A 21,692-nucleotide genomic window follows, 5' to 3' on the forward strand; every position below is an offset into this window, starting at 1 on the left:
ATACTGATATACAAACAATTGAGGATAGAAAAACACACCACACTGTATTGTACTAGCAAACTTTTTAAATTGACTTTGCAATATATAACATTGACAGGATGTTGCAAAGAATATTACATGCAAATGCACTGCATGCACAATCATTCTCTTAATCCTAAGAAATGCCAAGATGTTGAAAGAGCAGTGAACACATTGTAGAAGATAAAATATAATATATAACGAGATCGAGAACCTTGGCCTAAACAATTAACTATATCTTCATTCCTCCCTCTTTTCCTCTACTTCACTTTCACTCCTCCATCTTTTTGTCTACTTCACTTTCACTCCTCCCTCTTTTCCTCTACTTCACTTTCACTCCTCCCTCTTTTCCTCTACTTCACTTTCACTCCTCCCTCTTTCCTCTACTTCACTTTCACTCCTCCCTCTTTTCCTCTACTTCACTTTCACTCCTCCCTCTTTTCCTCTACTTCACTTTCACTCCTCCCTCTTTTCGTCTACTTCACTTTCACTCCTCCCTCTTTTCGTCTACTTCACTTTCACTCCTCCCTCTTTTCGTCTACTTCACTTTCACTCCTCCCTCTTTTCCTCTACTTCACTTTCACTCCTCCCTCTTTTCCTCTACTTCACTTTCACTCCTCCCTCTTTTCCTCTACTTCACTTTCACTCCTCCCTCTTTTCCTCTACTTCACTTTCACTCCTCCCTCTTTTCCTCTACTTCACTTTCACGCCTCCATCTTTTCCTCTACTTCACTTTCACTCCTCCCTCTTTTCGTCTACTTCACTTTCACTCCTCCCTCTTTTCCTCTACTTCACTTTCACTCCTCCATCTTTTCCTCTACTTCACTTTCACGCCTCCCTCTTTTCCTCTACTTCACTTTCACTCCTCCCTCTTTTCGTCTACTTCACTTTCACTCCTCCCTCTTTTCCTCTACTTCACTTTCACTCCTCCCTCTTTTCGTCTACTTCACTTTCACTCCTCCCTCTTTTCGTCTACTTCACTTTCACTCCTCCCTCTTTTCCTCTACTTCACTTTCACTCCTCCCTCTTTTCCTCTACTTCACTTTCACTCCTCCCTCTTTTCCTCTACTTCACTTTCACGCCTCCCTCTTTTCGCTCTACTTCACTTTCACTCCTCCCTCTTTTCCTCTACTTCACTTTCACTCCTCCCTCTTTTCCTCTACTTCACTTTCACTCCTCCCTCTTTTCGTCTACTTCACTTTCACTCCTCCCTCTTTTGTCTACTTCACTTTCACTCCTCCCTCTTTTTGTCTACTTCACTTTCACTCCTCCCTCTTTTCATCTACTTCACTTTCACTCCTCCCTCTTTTCCGTCTACTTCACTTTCACTCCTCCCTCTTTTCCGTCTACTTCACTTTCACTCCTCCCTCTTCATCCCTTTCACTTCTACTTTTAACAACTGTTTTTTCAAGAGAAAATGAAAAAGTGTTAAACACATAGTGGTGAACAGCTTATGAAACAAAATTCAAAAAGTGCTGAATATTGAAAAGTCATTTTACTTCTACACGGCTACAAAGCACCCTTTTTTTTGAGAGTTGTGATCCTGTTTCGCACATAGTTTTTCAGGCCAGTCCATGTTCGCTCCTTCAAAGCCTCTGGCTCTGCTTCAATGCATCTTTCACAGTCTTGCTTACCAGGAACTTTGCATGTCTTGATGAACCTCATCATGTGCCTTTCTATTGCTTTTACCTCAATGTCCTCCCATTTTCTTTTTGGAGCCTTTAAAGAACCTGAAAAAAATAAGGAAATAAAGTTTTAAATCAGAACCAATCATGACATATTGTAATCTGTAGATTATTAGAAAATGTGAAAAGCCCTCAGATGCTTATTGCTCAGGGATGCCAACTGCTTACATTTCAGGAAAATTCCCAGCTTTGAAACCAAAATCAGTCACCTACATGATGTGTGTTTGAAAGAGTTTGTGTCGAGTGAGGATGGGGCCCAAATGGCCAATGGCAGTTAGTAATATTTGTGCTATTCTTTGACGATCTGACAGGAGTGCAGTTTTCGATAAACAGCTGAGAATAAGGTGAGGCTGCCTATGATCACATAATAGTATTAACACAATAATATTAATCTTCTGCTAAAGGTGCTGTTTCTCTCCTGGTAATGTTGTAATTAAAAATGACAAACAAAATTATCACGTTACCGTATGGGATTAATTAGTAAATTGTTCTTAATCGTGAGTAATGCATTTACCGTTGTGTTCTGATGTCCCAGTGTGTATACTGGGAGGACTTTTATAATGACGTCTATGTTGTGTGGCGCTAGATGACGCCACCAATCCAATGTTACTTTCAGTTTTTTCCTGCCTTTCCACAGGTGTGAATGTGGGTTAATACACACAAGGTTTTTTAATAATACTCTTTTACAAGTGGTGTATGCTTTTTTGAAACACTAAGTTTGAGTCATTGCAGTTTATATTGGTTATAATGATGCAAGTTCCTTGTGGCAATTCGCGAGCATATGTTAACCGCTATTTACCCTTTCATTTGCATAATAGTGCACATATTCATGAACGTGGCTGTATGGTTGCTGTGCAAAACCAAAAAAGAAAGCTATATACTTCCAACTGATTAATATTGTGGAGGATGAGTGTTAAAGAGATTTAATGCCCATTTTAGGACTGCATAATACATTTAATTTATTGATATATCAAGGGCTTGCAAAAATTACATTATTTTAATACTTTAACTTTCATGATGACTTTTTCTTACACAATTCCCACATTGAATGAAGTCACAACAATTGGATCAAAAAATAAAAATAGACTCATTCAGAATATCCCACAATATGCTGAAATTAACTATATTCATTTATTTTACAAAGCAAATACAAATAATTGCATTTTGATATCAATCGTAAATGGCATAAATAAATACAGTCAGGTCCATAAATATTGGGACATGGACACAATTCGAATCTGTTTGGCTCTATACACCACCACAATGGATTTGAAATGAAACGAACAAGATGTGCTTTAACTGCAGACTTTCAGCTTTAATCTGAGGGTATTTATCAGGTGAGCGGTGTAGGAATTACAACAGTGTGCATATGTGCCTCCCACTTTTGAGGGACCAAAAGTAATGGGACAGATTAACAATCATAAATCAAACTTTCACTTTTTAATACTTGGTTGCAAATCCTTTGCAGTCAATTAAAGCCTGAAGTCTGGAACGCATAGACATCACCAGACGCTGGGTTTCATCCCTGGTGATGCTCTGCCAGGCCTCTACTGCAACTGTCTTCAGTTCCTGCTTGTTCTTGGGGCATTTTCCCTTCAGTTTTGTCTTCAGCAAGTGAAATGCATGCTCAATCGGATTCAGGTCAGGTGACTGACTTGGCCATTGCATAACACTCCACTTCTTTCCCTTGAAAAACTCTTTGGTTGCTTTCGCAGTACGCTTCTGGTCATTGTCCATCTGTACTGTGAGCGCCGTCCAATGAGTTCTGAAGCATTTGGCTGAATATGAGCAGATAATATTGCCCGAAACACTTCAGAATTCATCCTGCTGCTTTTTCAGCAGTCACATCGTCAATAAATACAAGAGAACCAGTTCCATTGGCAGCCATACATGCCGACGCCATGACACTACCACCACCATGCTTCACTGATGAGGTGGTATGCTTTGGATCATGAGCAGTTCCTTTCCTTCTCCATACTCTTCTCTTCCCATCACTCTGGTACAAGTTGTTCTTTGTCTCATCTGTCCATAGGATGTTGTTCCAGAACTGTGAAGGCTTTTTTAGATGTTGTTTGCAAACTCTAATCTGGCCTTCCTGTTTTTGAGGCTCACCAATGGTTTACATCTTGTGGTGAACCCACTGTATTCACTCTGGTGAAGTCTTCTCTTGATTGTTGACTTTGACACACATACACCTACCTCCTGGAGAGTGTTCTTGATCTGGCCAACTGTTGTGAAGGGTGTTTTCTTCACCAGGGAAAGAATTCTTCGGTCATCCACCACAGTTGTTTTCCGTGGTCTTCCGGGTCTTTTGGTGTTGCTGAGCTCACCGGTGTGTTCTTTCTTTTTAAGAATATTCCAAACAGTTGATTTGGCCACACCTAATGTTTTTGCTATCTCTCTGATGGGTTTGTTTTGATTTTTCAGCCTAATGATGGCTTGCTTCACTGATAGTGACAGCTCTTTGGCTCTTATAGTGAGAGTTGACAGCAACAGATTCCAAATGCAAATAGCACACTTGAAATGAACTCTGGACCTTTTATCTGCTCCTTGTAAATGGGATAATGAGGGAATAACACACACCTGGCCATGGAACAGCTGAGTAGCCAATTGTCCCATTACTTTTGGTCCCTTAAAAGTGGGAGGCACATATACAAACTGTAGTAATTCCTACACCGTTCACCTGATTTGGATGTAAATACCCTCAAATTAAAGCTGAAAGTCTGCAGTTAAAGCACATCTTGTTCGTTTCATTTCAAATCCATTGTGGTGGTGTATAGAGCCAAAAGATTTGAATTGTGTCGATGTCCCAATATTTATGGACCTGAATGTATATTGTAAGTGACCTGCATGCAATTTGGAACAAAAGACAACTTTGTGATCTCTGGGATAGATCAGTAAATACTGTAGGCACCAATGCTCTTTTTGGGAAACACAGCCCTGATCTTTCCCATTATACATTTTAAAATTAATTTCAATTTAAAAGGTAAAATTTTAGCACTTTCAAAATCAGTGATTATTCATGATTAATGATGTAAAATTATGTGATTCATCACGATTAAAACTTTTAATTGACCGACAGCACTAGTTGTAATAAAAAACACAAGATTGTGTCATATTCTTATAAACAGCATTGTTTTATACTATGCATATGTTCTGTGATTAATGAATACAATTGTAATTACATAAAAAAAAGATGTGTGAAAATATAGAAGCCGAACAAAAGCCAGCAAAACAGCTGAAACCTTACTGAATGTACATTTAAATCATTTACTTTCTTTAAACTTGCAGTCTATTTTCTCTAAAGAAAGCCCAGAGGCATACCCCAAGATATAAAACAACCTTTTTACTTCCGAACTGGCCTCCCTGATTGTTGTCTTTAGTTAATATAAAAGTAATTCTTGGTGATTAAATGATTGGTTAAAACTTTGCTTACTTTGATCCTTTTGTGATCCAGACAGTTGAGCCGTCTCTTCTGGGGATGCTGACTGAGATGGGTCGCTGCAATCCTCCTCATCACTTGACATATCATTAACGAGGGGTTCAAATTGTTCTAAAAGAAAGCATTGATGAATGAAAATATAATATCATCATAGCATCATACTTTCAAATGTAATTTTTTTTCTTACATTTTCTGTCAAAAAACTTGCATAGACAAAAATATTAGCATAGACATGCAAGCATGCTCATACCATTTGGGTCAATTTCAATCTCATCAAGCGTCTTTCCTTTGAAGTCTGAGAGTGTTCCCTTTTCCATTGCTAACAAGACCTTGCTCATCTTTGCCAGCTGCAGCGTCCCCTCCGGTAAGCGGTAATATTGTCTGTGGATTCTGATATCATGACCGAGGAAATCAGCCAATTGATCTGCTTCGTTCTCATCAAGGTTCAAGATTTTTGACATGGTTGCTATGTGTTTCCTCAGCTTAGTTGATGACAGTGCTTCTGGATTCTTTATGCCACATTCCTGAGCAGCTCTGTAAATGCACTCTCCTCCTCGGTATGCAGGCATTGCTCCTGATCTGGCAAACAGAAAAGGATTCTCAGCTGGGACTTCACAAACCTCACGTGTTTCAACAAGCAGCTCCATGGCAGAAACCATTGAAGGCTTGAGAAGCACAGGAACCTTTCTCCCTCGTTTACCACGGATCTCAACTCGGGTGAAGTGCAGACACAACTTTCTCTCGAACTCCGAAAGACAGATCGCTAGGTCTTCATGTAGCTCAGAAGAATCCCTGCTTTTAAAAGCTGCCAAAAGCATTCGTGATACCTCACCTTCTCTTCTTCTGTTGAACAGGATGACTTGCGTCAATGTGACCTTAGCAAGAGCTGAATAGCTTTTTGCCGATGGGCAGTTTCTGAGCTTGCTTAGGAACTGTTTGTGTTTCTTTTCCAGATGTGCATGCAGAACTTTGACATCTTGAGTGAAAGGAATGATCTGAGGCGTGTTCCACTTGGCTTCTTTTAAAGTAGTTAAAGCACCAGCAGAAATGTATTCGTTCCATCTTGCCTGGTGTATTTTTCTGAAGTCTCGAGCACACTCAGCACGTTGATGGTCTCCGTACATCATGGCATTGCTCTCAACAATACTACAGATCTTGTTTAAAGAATGACCAAGTTTGAGAGCTAGAGAGGAATGCGGTAGCAGTTTTTCTCTTCATCATAGCCAGATACAACTTTAACAGCTGAAATGACTTGTTTGAAATTTGCTGGAATGATGAAGTCCACCATAGATCTTAGCCGAGTAATCTTCCTTGCTTCAAGAAGAAGTCTGCCAACTTCTCTCATCTTCTGTCTGATGTAGTCATGTTTATTAACATCAGATCCCATCCTATTAAACATGTGCTCCCCCAGTTGCATGATGCAGCAGTCAGAGTGAACAACACGGGAAACTTCATCATAGTTCATAATGGAAAGTATATTCTTTAAACCTTTGCTCACTTCTAAACCAACTGGAGTTTTCAGAGCGCAGAGTGATCGGACTCTTTTCCTGCCCTTGGATTCATCATCTTTAGGTTTCAGAGGACAGTTCTTTAAATGTTTCCAAAGGCTACGCTTGTTGTAAAGCCCTTGGCAGTAAACACAGTGAATGAAATCCTTGGCTTTTTGCTCTCTTTTGGACGGTAGCAGGCAACCATCTCTCCATGTCCATTTCTTGCCACATCTGTGTTGTGGGCAAAGTTGCCCCTTTTCTAAGGAGGTTTAACTGGATTCGCCTCTCTTTAGAATGTTTTGGAAACGCAACTGCCTTTGCAACGTCCACTTCATTGCGATGGACAGATTCAAGGTGTCTTGCCATTTTTGAAAAAGGCTTAGAGCAATAAAGACAATACTGCTTCTTATATGACTTGCGATCCTGCACAGGTGATGGCATTGATTGAATAAAAGACCTATCTTCAGAAGAGGGGTCTGTCTCTTTGGTTTTGCATTGCACTTTAGCATTTGGTGATGGTGTTGTCACGCCTGTGTCTGATGAACTGCTTGTATCTTTATAGCTTTGTGAAAAAGGTGAAGTTGGATTTTTCAGAGAACTTTTGACCATACCTTTTCCAGAAGTCTTTTCATTAGCTTCATCTAAGCTACTTTCAACCATGCTATATCCAGAAGCACTATCATCTGATTCGTCTGAGCTGCTCTTGGGTACATAGTCAACATCGCTGTAGTCTGTAACATCTGAATCACTGAGGGCTTTCCATGAGTACTGAAAAGAGAACAACACATGATGAAAATAAGGATGTACAATTTCAGTAAGTTTCAGTGCTCAAATAAGGGGAGTGAACTTTTAAATAAGATAAGGTGTTAGTAGTCTATGGGCATTATGTGGTTTCTGTAAATCTAATTAGCATTGTACTGTGGTTACTTAAGTGTAATGACAAGCAAGACACTCTTTCAGGTTATCATACAAGCATTAAAAATGCTGCATAGCATGTCACGTACCTCTCACATAATTTCTCTAATAATCTAAAATGCCCTTCTTTGGAGAGTAATATGTGATTGGAATTTGAGTGCACAAAAATTTTTATCAAATAATTATGGTTGGACATTTATGTAATAATAGTGACTTATCTTAATAGAGATATTAAGACTGGGTGGCCGTTTCATCTCCACGATATACTGTATATATTTATATAGAAATAAAGTGTCAACTGGTGGAGATTTTTTTATATTGTTAATATCATTGTATGTAAATATCTAATGCTTCACCTGGTTGCACTGACAGACAAACATGCAGAAAGATGAACACACAAAATGCGGGACAGCATTGAATTTGATCATTCGCAAGAGGAATGTATTTTTATATAAAAATGTGCCGTTTTCTCATGTTCTCACTAGGGCTGGTTTATAGGATGATTTAATTGTATATCGATGAATAGAGCTGGGTAGTTTCCAAATATTTTAAACAGTATCCCATTTACCATGATTTTAAAAACGTGCTAATCGAAAATTAAACAATTAAAATCATTTCGGATTTTAGAGACAGGCTGTGTCAATTTTCATTGCTCTGTTGATTGTCGACATGTTCTCTAAATAGAATCAGCGGATGACATCAACGGATGATCACTTTTGCACTGATATTCCTGGCCAAATTGAGAACAGATACTAAGGATGTCTGCATACTATTTACATGTCACAGCAAGCATTGTCCTACATAAAGACATTGGAGTAAGCCATGTGGATGAATCTGCTTGTTTTAGGTGCTTATGCCTCAAGTTGGCTGGAGTTTGTTTTGTGGAATATTTCTTACAGGACATTGGAGTGAGTTTGACTGCACAAAGAACTGAATAGATGCTTTGTGCAGGTTCCGCTAGCGGCTGGAGCTTGTTTTGTGCAGGCCCAGACCTTCAAGACAATTAAGTGGATGAATCTACACTTTTTTGTGTGTTTATTCCGCTTATGGGCTGGAGTTTGTTTTATAGATGATCTTCTGATGTGTAATTCTGTTTAAAAAAATTGTGTGGAAGCACCGGACTTGAGCAATCTGATGGCAAGTTTGTCGCAGGGACTATCGTAGGCGTACATGGACTGTTTGAGTTTAGAGGGATGGACACCAATTGGTGATGTTGTGCGCAGGGTTAATGCACATGTTTTTCTTTTTTTTGCTGGGGAAAGTTCGGGGTTGATTGTTGCACCAATGTGGAATGTGGTCTTTATAATTACATTTTTATCTAATTTCTCTACTATGTTAATGTCAAATACTAATATGAGTGGATTGTCACTCTCCACATGGAATGTGAATGGTTGGGACACCCCATAAAAAGAAGGAAGGTTATTTATTTTCTTAAAAACGTAAGAAATAGGATATAGTGTTTCTTAAAGAAACACAAGTTTTCTGCAGGAAGCTGAACATTTTGGGAAGATATGGGATGGACATGTTTTCTTTAGTGCTGGCTCGAGTAAGAGCAGGGGAGTCATTACATTGATAAGTAAACATCTACAATTCAAATGTCTCCAACGGATTAAAGTTAAATTAGAGTCATTATTTTTTTTTTTGAAATTCAGGGGCAAAGGTTGATTTTGGCTAATATTTCTGCACATAACAATGTGCATTATAACAATATAATGTTGGGAGGAGACTTTAATCTATTGATGGATTCAGTCCTTGATCATAGTAAAGGAAAAGTGTGTAAGTCCCCTAGAGCAACATCTACGCTTCAGAGGATGTGTACAAATCTTGGTCTTACAGATATTTGGAGACTTTTGAACCCATATGGTAGGGTCTATACATTTGAATCCATATGGTAGGGACTATACATCTTAGTCTCTGATCACACTCTGGTGAGTTTAAAGGTGTTGCCACATACAGAGAAAAAAAAAAAAAGAATATAGTTGGTGTTTTAATGTTTCCCTTTTGCAAAATTCTGAGTTCCAACTAATTTTAAAGTCCGAAATCATTGTTTATATGGAGTCCAACTGGTCCTCATTATCTTCTGTGGGCGTGGCTTGTAGACACTTAAGGCATTTCTTAGGGGTCGGATCATACAGTATGCCTCATTCATCAAAAAATCCAAAGCATGAGAACTCGTGGAGTTGGAGGGAATATTAAAAGTGCCGAGGCAGAGCTGAAGCGCCAAATGTCGTCTGATGGCCTCAGAGAATTGACCCGATTGAAATACAGATATAATACTATTTTGTCATACTTTGAGTCGGGGGACAAAGCAGGGAAGCTTTTGGCTAGATATATAAAGGAAAGAGTCTTTTCTACCATTCCCTCAATTAAATCTGCTGCTGGTGAAATATTTACCATTGATATTAATAATACTTTTAAAGAAATCTATCTTGATCTTTATAGTTCCATGTTTTCGTCTACTGATGAAGATATTAGAAATTTTGTGGAACCATTAGATCTCCCTAAACTGTTGACTGAGCAAACATTTTTTATTGATTCTGGAGATAAACTTGGAGGAGCTTGGCGAGGTAATTAAGCCCTTACCTACAGGCAAGGCTCTGGGGTCTAAATTCTATTTAACTGGTCTAAATCTGAAACTTTGGCTCTGACAGCATACTGCCCGTAAACAGCTTTTCATCTGACATCTTTCAGTGGCCCAAACAGGGCATTTAGTATTTGGGTATTTTATTCCCAGCAAATTTATGTGAATTTATAGTTAATTTTGACCATTTAAAAAAAAATTTGAGGGATGTGGGCAGGTGGGGTATGTTGGTTAATTGTATATGTTTTTAAGTCATCAAGTATTTTATTTGGACTGTTTGTTTATATGCGTGTCTGTTGTTATTTTATGTTTGACCACTGGAATGTATGTGTGGTTGCAGGTGGTGGGGGGGGTACATAAATGTTAAAAGTTGTTTAAATTGAGTTCTATTTCATTTTTAGGAGGCAGTAACTGCATTACCCAAGCATAAAACAAACACAAATTAATGTGCATGTACCAGAAGCTAAACTGGTATGGCGACATCCACAGATTGTCTACTAAATGTGTATACCCACCTCCCTTAATGAGACAGGCTCAGGTTCCTGTGATAAGCCATTCCCTGCGGTGGATGCAGCACAGGGCAAAGGTGATGAGGATTGCGGCACATTAAGTGGTGAATGTGATGGTGTATCAGATGTGCATACTTCAGTGGGTGACGGGGACAGCTGGAAAACATAATCAGAAGTAATATCATATGGACTAAATGAAAGGCTCAAAAGTACCAAAAAGCACCTGTAAAGAAATTGAGGTGTTAATTATTTGTGATGCGTCTGTGTTCATATATATTACTCACCGAGCAATCTTTTTGTGACAGCTGTTTAGTGACCTGATCATGCAATAGCTTGAGATGTTTCTTTTCACTCTCATTCCTCTCAGTCTCTGCTCTTTTAAAGCGATTATAACAATCTTCATGATGTTGTCGCAACTTTGACATTCTTGATTGAAACCGCTGCTGTAGATATAAAAGAGGTATTTAGCTTAAGCCAAGAGTAAAATATACATTGTCAATGTTAAAAACTGTGGCACCTAAAGACATTTAAGCATCACTGAGGTGAGCCAAAAGGTAAGATGTATGTTTTGTTAATTTAACGAAGTTGTTTTATTTTTGGTAAGCACTGCTCTGGTATAGTTGAGGGAAAAGTGAGGACAAGTCAAAGAAATTTGGTATCACTTCTCACTTGACTTGTTAACACTTACATTAAGCGTCGTGGAAGGGAAGAATGTGACCAGAAGTGAAGATTATCATAACTTTTTAATTCTGTTATTTTCTTATAAACATCATTAATTTAGCTTGGGAAGACATTAATGGCCGGACTGCAGTTGTGTCGATTACATTGGGACTATCAAAATTTGGTACCTGTTGACTTGCATTGTACGGACCTACAGAGCTGAGATATTCTTCTAAAAATCTTTATTTGTGTTCTGCTGAAGAAAGAAAGTCATATTCATCTGTGATGGCATGAATATAATGAAAGAATTGTTATTTTAGGGTAAACTACTCCTTTAAGAGTTAGTTATATTGTTTTAATGCATTGTAAAATCCGGCCTCTAAGCTTCAAAATTACCCATTTTGTCATTACAAGGAGTGAAGCAGAATTAACTGTACTTACCGATTTCTGTGGGCCCAAACTGCTGACTGATTTTACATCACTGGATTCTGTTGACGGTTCATTTAAAGACTGGAGAAATATGAGACCACAAAACACATTAGCAATTAATGACAGGAAAAAGGCATCATATATTGCTGCTTATGAATTCTAGCATTTTCTTTATGGTACCTTGGCTCTCCACGGCCAGTCCGAGTCGCCATAGTTGTAAGTGATTTCTTCACCTGGTAAAATGTCTCGTACAGCAAATAGACAAAGATGAGGCTTTTTCTTCACTTCAACAGTTCTCATTTTGCAAGTTGGATTTTTGTGCTCATCGTTGACAAGTCTTCCCAGGGACTTGTCTTCCTTGGATGCATCCATACTATATAAACACACACACTTACCATTAAATGTATGCAAGACATATACAGAAGTGTTTTTCACATCTACAGTCTGTTTTATATTAAAGGCACAGTTCACTATAATTCTCTCATCATTTACTCGCCCTCATATGACTTTCTGTCTCCTGTGGTAATCATTTTTGACGTGTTTTGGTCCTTACAATGTAAGCCAATGGAGTCCAAAGCTTTCAAGCTCAAAAAGGTTATAAAGGGAAAACATACAGCTGCTCAAAAAATTTAATATTGTGGAAAATTCATTCAAAAGTGGAACTTTCTATATTCTAGATTCATTTCACATAAAAAATTATTGTTGCAATCTTGATGATTACTGCTTACAGCTCATAGAAATAAAAAATCCAGTATCTCAATATATTAGAATACAGAATTTATAATACAGAAATATCAACCTGAGAAGAGTTTTAATCAGCTAATTAACTCAAAACACCTGCAAAGGTTTCCCGAGCCTTTAATCTCCGTCTGGTTCAGTACACACAACCACAATCATGGGGAAGACTGGTGACTTGACAGTTGTCCAGACGACACTCATTGACATCCTCCACTAGGAGGGTAAGCCACAGAAGGTCATTGCTGAATGAGTGCTGTTCCATTCCAAGACCAGAGACAACGCCAGAACCGTCTTACCTGGGTTAAAGGAGAAGAACTGGACCGTTGCTCAGTGGAGAGGCCAGTGTGAAGTTTCCACAGTCAGTGATGATATGGGGTGCCATGTCATCTGCTGGTGTTGGTCCACTGTTTTCTCTCAAGTCGAGAGTCAATTCAGCCGTCTACCAGGATATTTTAGAGCAATTCATGCTTCCATCTGCTGACAAGGTTTTTGGAGATGCTGATTTCCTTTTCCAGCAGGACTTGGCACCTGCCCACAGAGCCAGAACTACAAGTAACTGGTTTTCTAACAATGGTATTACTGTGCCCAACAATACAGACAAGCTGATGGCCGCTATCAAAGCATCCTGTGCTTCCAGAACACCTCGGCAGTGCCACAGACAGATTGCCTCCATGCCACGCCACATTGATGCAATAATTTGTGCAAAAAGAGCCCTGACCAAGTATTGAGTGCATAAATTAAAATACTTTTCAGAAGGTTGACATTTCTGTATTATAAATTCTTTATTCTAATATTTTGAGATACTGGATTTTTTATTTCCATGAGCTGTAAGCTGTAATTATCAACATTAAAACCAAAAAAAAAATTTCATGTGTAAGGAATCTAGAATATATGAAAGTTCCAATTTTTAACTTTTCCATGATATTCACATTTTTTAGATGCACCTGTACCTCTCAAGTGTTTAGTCCATGTCTTCTGAAGTGATAAAATTAGCTTTGGGTGAGAATTCAACCCAAATATGTCATTATTCTCTATAAATCCTCCGCTGTAGTTCATGAGAGAAGCTGGTTTACGGTTGTTTGCACTTGACACATGTGCAGAGCACTCTACATTTCAAATGTGAAAGGAGTTATTCATTAATAAAGATTTATAGGGAATGATGACTTAAATTGGGAGTCAGATAGAATAAGAATGAGTAAATGATGAGAGAATGATCATTATTGGTAAAATTGGCCCTTTTACTCTCTTGAAGAAAAAGATCTCTTTGAGCTTCCCTGCTACATCAAGTCAACAGTTCTTGATGTACTTACCACCAATATTTTCCATGCCACTGAAAATCAAACAAGAATGTGCTCTCAGTTTCAGTGTAGTTTTTAGTTCGTTCAAGACTCTCCTTTGAACTCAGAAGTTCACCTCTGTATTCAAGAACAAAGTCTCCTCTGCAGAAAGATTCAGTGGTGAAAACGCCACGGCCTAAAGCAGAAAAAACATTATTTTGATTACTGTTACAGGGTGTCTGCAATCTCATTTAATAAGTAAAAATGGAAATATCTGAAATGTACTAACATTTTACTAATTCAACAGTTCAGCTGCAATACAAAAGTAATCCAAAGTACTTATATTTGAATTGTCTTGCCTTTATATTTGCTGATGTACTGCTCTTGAAGACCAGGCTTTTCAGTTTCAAATATGATGTTATCTTCAGCATCCTGCTGAGGTCTTCTACGTCTTTTACGGATAGCCAGCATGCTGAATTCCACACATAGGGCAATTTTCATGAGGGAAAAACGATTATATAAAATTAATGGAATAAACAAGCATAATTACAATGTAAAAAATATCTTAGAAAGAATTGTTCAATCAAAAGAGAGAGAGAGAGAGAGAGAGAGAGAGAGAGAGAGAGAGAGAGACTCCAAATTAAATAATGACAGAATGTTGATTTACATTGGGGTTTAATCCCACTGGTCACAACTGTGATCACACTTTGCTTCCATGTTTGTGGAGTATTACAGTAAGAGGTAAGATATAAATAATGATATACACCAAACTATTTCATTTCTACTTCACCACAGAAAGATAATGTCCTCAAAGCAAAATATGTTAAAATACAAATAGCAAATTTGGTACCTTAGGTACTGCTATTAATGCATTTCTAAGATTTACACTGAATTATATCCATCAATACACAAATGTGACTAGTGGGAAAGCACAAACTTAATTGGCTTAATTGTTTAATCGTCAACTTCATAATTAAACAGGTTCAACTAACAATTGACATGAAGAACACAAGTGAATACAACGCTAAACATCGATTTATTAGTCAAGAATCTCTTATTGTATATTTTTATGAAAAGACATCTTACCTTTTCTTCCTTAATGAGCGTGTTCAGTGTTGTCGTTCGCGGGAAAAACTGTCTTCGCTCCATTAGACGTCATTGTCACGTGTCTGAATTCCCGGAAAACGAGGTTTGTCACGTGTTAAACTCGCAATGACACACATTCATACTAACGATTTCTGCCATATACGATATAAATAGTATGTTTAGTCTTGTAGGAAGCTTTTCTGAAATTAAATGTTTAGACAAATATTCTGATAACGTCTTTTTTTCTTATTCTGATACAGATTTTGCCAACTATGTATTTTTATAGTGCAAACACAATACATTTAAATGCTAAAAATGCATAATCTCATGTTCTCATGAAAACTGACATTCTACCTTTCGTTTAGTTGAAAAAACGCCACATATCAAATGTCTTTCAAAACATAATTAATCTCATCGCGTTACTGTGTAGTGACGTCACTGCATCTCACGGTCAGCGCGAGACGCCCATCCCCCTTCAAGACTTTTCCGCGGGCAAATCAAGTGCTTCTGAGTGAAAGCAGAGTGGGGGAGGGGTTAATTGAGGTGTCTCCAAACTTACACTTCACTTGCAATCTTATGTTCTGTTCATTCTAATAAATCAATGGCATTTCCCATTAAATACAAAGTTAGAAAAGTGGCTATGTCTAGTAACATTTCTTTTTAATTGCTTTATTTACACAATAATTTAAATTATCAATATTCTTATGAGTATATCTACTTTATCTTTTTTGAGCACGTCTAATTTTCTTTCCCTTTTTGAGCATGTCTACTTTTCTTGCTTTTTTCAATTTTTTGAGCTGTGAAGTTTTTGCATGTGAAGTTTTGCTCTGGATAGGCAGCAGTGATCAGGTGTGTGGGGAAGGGCAGCCTACACTGACCTGTATCTGATACACTGCACAAATATCTATCTTAAATCATCTTGATTTCTGATTCCCTTAAATACCATTATTGTAAGAAACTATGTAATATGGACATAACTTGGCTGATGGTTATTCTGCATCAAATCATCAAATTATTTTTATTTATTACTTAAGAATACATTTCCCAGCTTAATCACTTTGTCACATGAAAAGCAGCATATACAGTCCCCTTGCAATAAATACATAAAATAATCTACTTTTAAGGGTTAGGTAAGAATTCAACTGAGATTTGCTTCAAGACAGTAAATTAATCTCCATGTCTTTTAATATAATTATAGTATATACACACATATACATATATATATATTTGTATATATATATTTGTGTGTGTGTACTGTGTATATATATATATATATATATATATATATATATATATATATATATATATATATATATATATATATAAATAACAAAGTGTTAATGAAAAATATAATAAGTGTTGTGCTGTTCATTGCTCGTCTCTGTACTGCTCTCATTGAGGCGGGGAGGGGTGCGGTGCTTCCCGCGCGGCTGAAAGATACCAAAATAATTGAAGTGGGGAATACAATGTTTAAAAAGATCACTAATAAAATCAAGCGATTTCGATTTTAACACATCCTTTACAGGCATATTTTCATTGAATACATCCAGGTGCATACACATACTTTAAAAACGTTAATAAATGTAAATATTTGTCCCCTTCTCTGAGAAGACAATGATTGCTTTGCAAAGACACGTGCTTATGTGTCGATCACCTTCCCTATTTTAAATATTGTTTATACATTTATCTTTAATAAACTAATATCTAAATTACAGTACAATCCAATTGACTGCACTGCATCGTTCGCGCCGCCTCCGTCTCGGTAATTCTCGGTAACTCTCGGTAAACGGGGAGGGTCAGCTCGGTAGTGTGGCAGATAAGGATCGGGATTAGAAAAACATTTTGGACATACGATTTTAAATCTCCCAGTGCTTAACCAAAACCACTCTATTTTTATTTACTCACTAATGATTTACAATGTAATGTTTTAGTGCAAACACACGACATTTAAATGCAAAAAAACGAATTGGGTAATACATACATAATCTCATGTTCTCATGAAAACTGACATTCTACTTTTTTCTTTTAGTTGAAAAAACGCCACATATCAAATGTCTTTCAAAACATAATTAATCTCATCGCGTTACTGTGTAGTGACGTCACTGCATCTCACGGTCAGCGCGAGCGCCCATCCCCCTTCAAGACTTTTCCGCGGGCAAATCAAGTGCTTCTGAGTGAAAGCAGAGTGGGGAGGGGGTTAATTGAGGTGTCTCCAAACTTACACTTCACTTGCAATCTTATATTCTGTTCATTCTAATAAATCAATGGCATTTCCCATTAAATACAAAGTTAGAAAAGTGGAAAAGTGTCTAGTAACATTTCTTTTTAATTGCTTTATTTACACAATAATTTAAATTATCAATATTCTTATGAGTATATCTACTTTATCTTTTTGAGCACGTCTAATTTTCTTTCCTTTTTGAGCATGTCTACTTTTCTTGCTTTTTTCAATTTTTTGAGCTGTGAAGTTTTTGCATGTGAAGTTTTGCTCTGGATAGGCAGCAGTGATCAGGTGTGTGGGGGAAGGGCAGCCTACACTGACCTGTATCTGATACACTGCACAAATATCTATCTTAAATCATCTTGATTTCTGATTCCCTTAAATACCATTATTGTAAGAAACTATGTAATATGGACATAACTTGGCTGATGGTTATTCTGCATCAAATCATCAAATTATTTTTATTTATTACTTAAAAATACATTTTCCAGCTTCATCACATTACTTTGTCACATGAAAAGCAGCATATACAGTCCCCTTGCGATACATAAATAAAATAATCTACTTTTAAGGGTTAGGTAAGAATTCAAATGAGATTTGCTTCAAGACAGTAAATTGTATATATGTATGTGTGTATATATATATATATATATATAAAGTGCTCCTCTGTGGAGATCATCAAGAGCACCAAATTCCTTGGTGTTCACCAGGCGGAGAACCTCATCTGGTCCCACAACACCAACTCTATTACCAAGAAAGCCCAGCAGTGTCTCTACTTTCTTCGAAGTCTGAGGAAAGCACATCTCCCACCCCCCATCCTCACAACATTCTATAGAGGGACTATTGAGAGCATCCAGCTGCATCACTGCCTGGTTTGGGACTTGCACCATTTTGGACCGCAAAGCCCTGCAGAGGATAGTGAGGACAGCTGAGAAGATCATCGGGGGTCTGTTTTCCCTCCATCAAAGACCTTTACACTAAACGCTGCATCCAGAAAAAGCAACCAACATTGTGGATGATCCACACTCCCCTCACATAAACTATTCACCTTCCTGCCGTCTGGCAAGAGGTACCGAAGCATTCGGGCCCACACGGCCAGACTGTGTAACAGCTTCTTCCCCCAAGCTATCAGACTCCTCAATACTCAGAGACTGGTACTAACTGTATATGGTAGAACGACAATAAAACCACATGACTTAACCTGAACATCACAGTGTAGTATGTCACTTTTTTTTTTATTTACTGCAAGCCACTTTGCTTACCCTGGACATTGGTTTGAAAACTGGCTAAAAAGAAACACATTTATCAAGAAAGTCAGTCTATTTTTCTTTTTGAAGATGAAGGCTATTCCATGCACCACTACTTTAAAGAATAAAACAATCTGAATTAACAGAGAAATGGACAAGCCAGATGCACAACTAGTACACAAGTCCATCAGACTCTCTAGATAACTCCGCACAAATCCTAGACCTGTACATGCAAATACCAGTTTTATTCTGCAACATTTAGAAGAGAAGAATTTTAGGTAGACTTAAAAGAAAAAAAGTGCCTGACACTGGCTAATAGGAAAAAAGATAGAACATGCAATTTAAATAATGAACTGATAAATGATTAATCCATTCAAATGTCTCTATTCTGTACAAAGTTTGAGATGTTGAGCTGTTGTTCAACGTTTGACGATAAGGTCAGTGAAGGTGTTCACTTGAAGATCTAGAATAAACTGACTGCTAGGAATGCCTGAGGTGTCAATGCTGCAAGTGTAGGATTCTTGAACACAGCATTTATTTTAATTAAATTAGTCATTTTTAACAATATAAATTTCTTTACTGCATTTCTTGTTAAATTTAAAGCATCTTTGATTAATAAAAGTATAATTTACTTACAAAAACATACAAAGTTCATAGTGATCCCAAACTTTTGAATAGTAGTTTATCTGTATACTTGTATCTAGTAATTTGTAAGTATACACATATCTATACTTATACAGTATATGCATACTTAGTGATATTGCACAATTGGTCACTGTACTTTTAAAAACTTTTTTATTTCATTTTTTTTGTATTGTATTTTTTCCTGCATTAAATAAATATTCAAAATAACCACTCCAGCAAAGGGTGCAATATTTCCTGTTAATTTCCACTTTTGGCTTTTGTAACATTGTACATCTTTAATCTAAAATGTTGCCACAGACATTTCACAAATGATTTGAACATTGATTATGATTTGAACAGTCAATATGGACAGGCTCTACACATCATTCAGAATAAATGTATTACCCCTCAGTTATGAAAAGCAATTAATTGTCAATCAGGCAGTCTGCACCTTCTCCCCTGCCAACAGTTTTTGTGACTTTTAGCTCCTGCAACAGGGGAACTTTTTACCCCCAATACTATCCTTGCCAAAATTCAATGTTTATTGAAAAACTTTTTATTTAATCACCTTCAACAAAACTCTTTTGTCTCAAAATACATAGAATCATTTCAGGTATTCTAATTTTCTACATCAATTTGCAGCATTTTTAAACATTATAGTTAGTGATTTTTTTCACTAAATTATATTAAATTATAAATTATATTAGCTACATTAAAATAATAATAACAATAATAATAATAAAATAACAAAGCAGCCAAGTATGTCAACAGGAACAACAGGGAAATTAACTATTAAATAAGAATTGTGTTTAAAGTTAAGCTTCTCCTTGTAAAATAAATAGGGCTGGCCCATGGTAGTTGTTTCTTTTCATTCTTTTTCTTTGAAGTAAAAGTTAATATGCTAAATGATTTCCCTTTCGTCAGAAGTCTGTTATGGGTCTTGAAGGCACAGAACTAATGACACTGGGTCTAATTCTAGTTAGATATCAAGTTTATTTTCTGTTTCCAAAAGCTTTTGTAACTTATAACATGACCACGTACAATGTGTTTTAGCTACATTGGTGAAAATGAGGATTACAATAATGACTACAACTGTGTGATGTACAGTATGTAACAAAAGTGTTAATTTTGAATTGCTGTTGTTTGAATACACAATACATATTTTCAGACAGGGTTTCAAATGTCCTAAAATTTCTCAATATCAATTGCAGTCACTCCTCTACAGATTTAATCCTCTGTGTGATGAAATTAAACACAGCACCATAAAATAAACTAATAGTCATCCGTCTTGGTATTGAAAACAACATGTTCTAGTTAATAACGGTCGTATGCTGTATAATAATTTGATAGGAAACAAAAAAGACAACTTGGCTGCTGGTTATTCTGCAATCAATTATTTAAATGTATTACTTAAGAATACATTTCCCAGCTTAATCACTTTGTCACATGAAAAGCAGCATATATCCCTTGCAATAAATAAATAAAATAATCTACTTTTAAGGGTTAGGTAAGAATTCAACTGAGATTTGCTTCAAGACAGTAAATTAATCTCCATGTCTTTTAATATAATTATAGTATATACACACATATACATATATATTTGTATATATATATTTGTGTGTGTGTACTGTATATATATATATATATATATATATATATATATATATATATATATATATATATATATATATATATATATAAATAACAAAGTGTTAATGAAAAATATAATAAGTGTTGTGCTGTTCATTGCTCGTCTCTGTACTGCTCTCATTGAGGCGGGGAGGGGTGCGGTGCTTCCCGCGCGGCTGAAAGATACCAAAATAATTGAAGTGGGGAATACAATGTTTAAAAAGATCACTAATAAAATCAAGCGATTTCGATTTTAACACATCCTTTACAAGGCATATTTTCATTGAATACATCCAGGTGCATACACATACTAAAAACGTTAATAAATGTAAATATTTGTCCCCTTCTCTGAGAAGACAATGATTGCTTTGCAACGACACGTGCTTATGTGTCGATCACCTTCCCTATTTTAAATATTGTTTATACATTTATCTTTAATAAACTAATATCTAAATTACAGTACAATCCAATTGACTGCACTGCATCGTTCGCGCCGCCTCCGTCTCGGTAATTCTCGGTAACTCTCGGTAAACGGGGAGGGGTCAGCTCCGGTAGTAGTGGCAGATAAGGATCGGGATTAGAAAAACATTTTGGACATACGATTTTAAATCTCCCAGTGCTTAACCAAAACCACTCTATTTTTATTTACTCACTAATTATTTACAATGCAATGTAAAATATAATGTGATTTATCCTTATATTCTTTCATGTAAATAAGAACTCTCCTTCCGCCATCTTTAAGGATGACGTAATTGGCTTCTGATTGGTCAGATTGACAAGGTATTAAGTAAGTGCAGTTTCTATAAGAGCCACTGAGTGCGCTGTGTCGAAAAATTCTTACTGGCTTCTGATTGGTCAGATTCCCGAAAGTGTGTATAAAATCGGAAGTGCAGTTCTCTTAGGGGGCGCTGTGTTATACACAAATTGGTGGGGGGATACACACTTCAGGTACACAAATCACTTAAAAGTGTTTTTTTGGGACAAGTGAGATTTTAATGCTGGGGACCATTTTAAAGCATGCTGAATACGATTATATGGTCAAACAAATGAGGACACACAAAAGTCCCAAATTGTCAAGGTGGTGCTCAGTTTACTGGTGTGTATTCTGGTGAAAGTACCCAAAAGTGACATAAGTAAGTAC

At 36.8% G+C, this 21,692-nt stretch overlaps 2 protein-coding genes across 2 annotated transcripts; both read right to left on the bottom strand.

Annotated features, from left to right (window-relative positions):
* Positions 1–1,501: 1,501 nt before the first annotated feature.
* On the bottom strand, positions 1,502–6,325 carry LOC127643662 (uncharacterized). Its single transcript, XM_052126470.1, has 3 exons — positions 5,396–6,325; positions 5,140–5,256; positions 1,502–1,748 (listed from the first exon to the last, which is right to left on the bottom strand). The coding sequence occupies exons 1-3, from the start codon at positions 6,270–6,272 to the stop codon at positions 1,528–1,530; spliced, it is 1,215 nt and encodes a 404-aa protein (XP_051982430.1). The 5' UTR covers positions 6,273–6,325; the 3' UTR covers positions 1,502–1,527.
* Positions 6,326–6,752: 427 nt separating this feature from the next.
* Positions 6,753–14,245, bottom strand: LOC127643577 (uncharacterized). The gene is made up of 7 exons (XM_052126360.1): positions 14,104–14,245; positions 13,778–13,940; positions 11,910–12,102; positions 11,742–11,810; positions 10,925–11,083; positions 10,647–10,796; positions 6,753–7,403 (listed from the first exon to the last, which is right to left on the bottom strand). Exons 1-7 carry the CDS (start codon positions 14,243–14,245, stop codon positions 6,753–6,755), a joined length of 1,527 nt encoding a protein of 508 aa, XP_051982320.1.
* Positions 14,246–21,692: the final 7,447 nt, after the last annotated feature.

The sequence above is a fragment of the Xyrauchen texanus genome, chromosome 5 (genome assembly GCF_025860055.1).
Source record: "Xyrauchen texanus isolate HMW12.3.18 chromosome 5, RBS_HiC_50CHRs, whole genome shotgun sequence".
NCBI lineage: Eukaryota > Metazoa > Chordata > Actinopteri > Cypriniformes > Catostomidae > Xyrauchen > Xyrauchen texanus.

What these genes read in the sequence shown, in the direction of transcription:
- LOC127643662 (XM_052126470.1), bottom strand. Translation starts at nt 6,272, where the DNA reads ATGATGTACGGAGACCATCAACGTGCTGAGTGTGCTCGAGACTTCAGA. An exon ending in GATTGAAATTGACCCAAATG is followed by an intron (nt 5,257 to 5,395) that starts GTATGAGCATGC and finishes GCTTTCTTTTAG; the next exon opens with AACAATTTGAACCCCTCGTT. An exon ending in TGGATCACAAAAGGATCAAA is followed by an intron (nt 1,749 to 5,139) that starts GTAAGCAAAGTT and finishes TATTTTTTTCAG; the next exon opens with GTTCTTTAAAGGCTCCAAAA.
- LOC127643577 (XM_052126360.1), bottom strand. Translation starts at nt 14,245, where the DNA reads ATGAAAATTGCCCTATGTGTGGAATTCAGCATGCTGGCTATCCGTAAA. An exon ending in TGGCATGGAAAATATTGGTG is followed by an intron (nt 12,103 to 13,777) that starts GTAAGTACATCA and finishes GTGTTTATATAG; the next exon opens with TATGGATGCATCCAAGGAAG. An exon ending in ACTGGCCGTGGAGAGCCAAG is followed by an intron (nt 11,811 to 11,909) that starts GTACCATAAAGA and finishes ATATTTCTCCAG; the next exon opens with TCTTTAAATGAACCGTCAAC.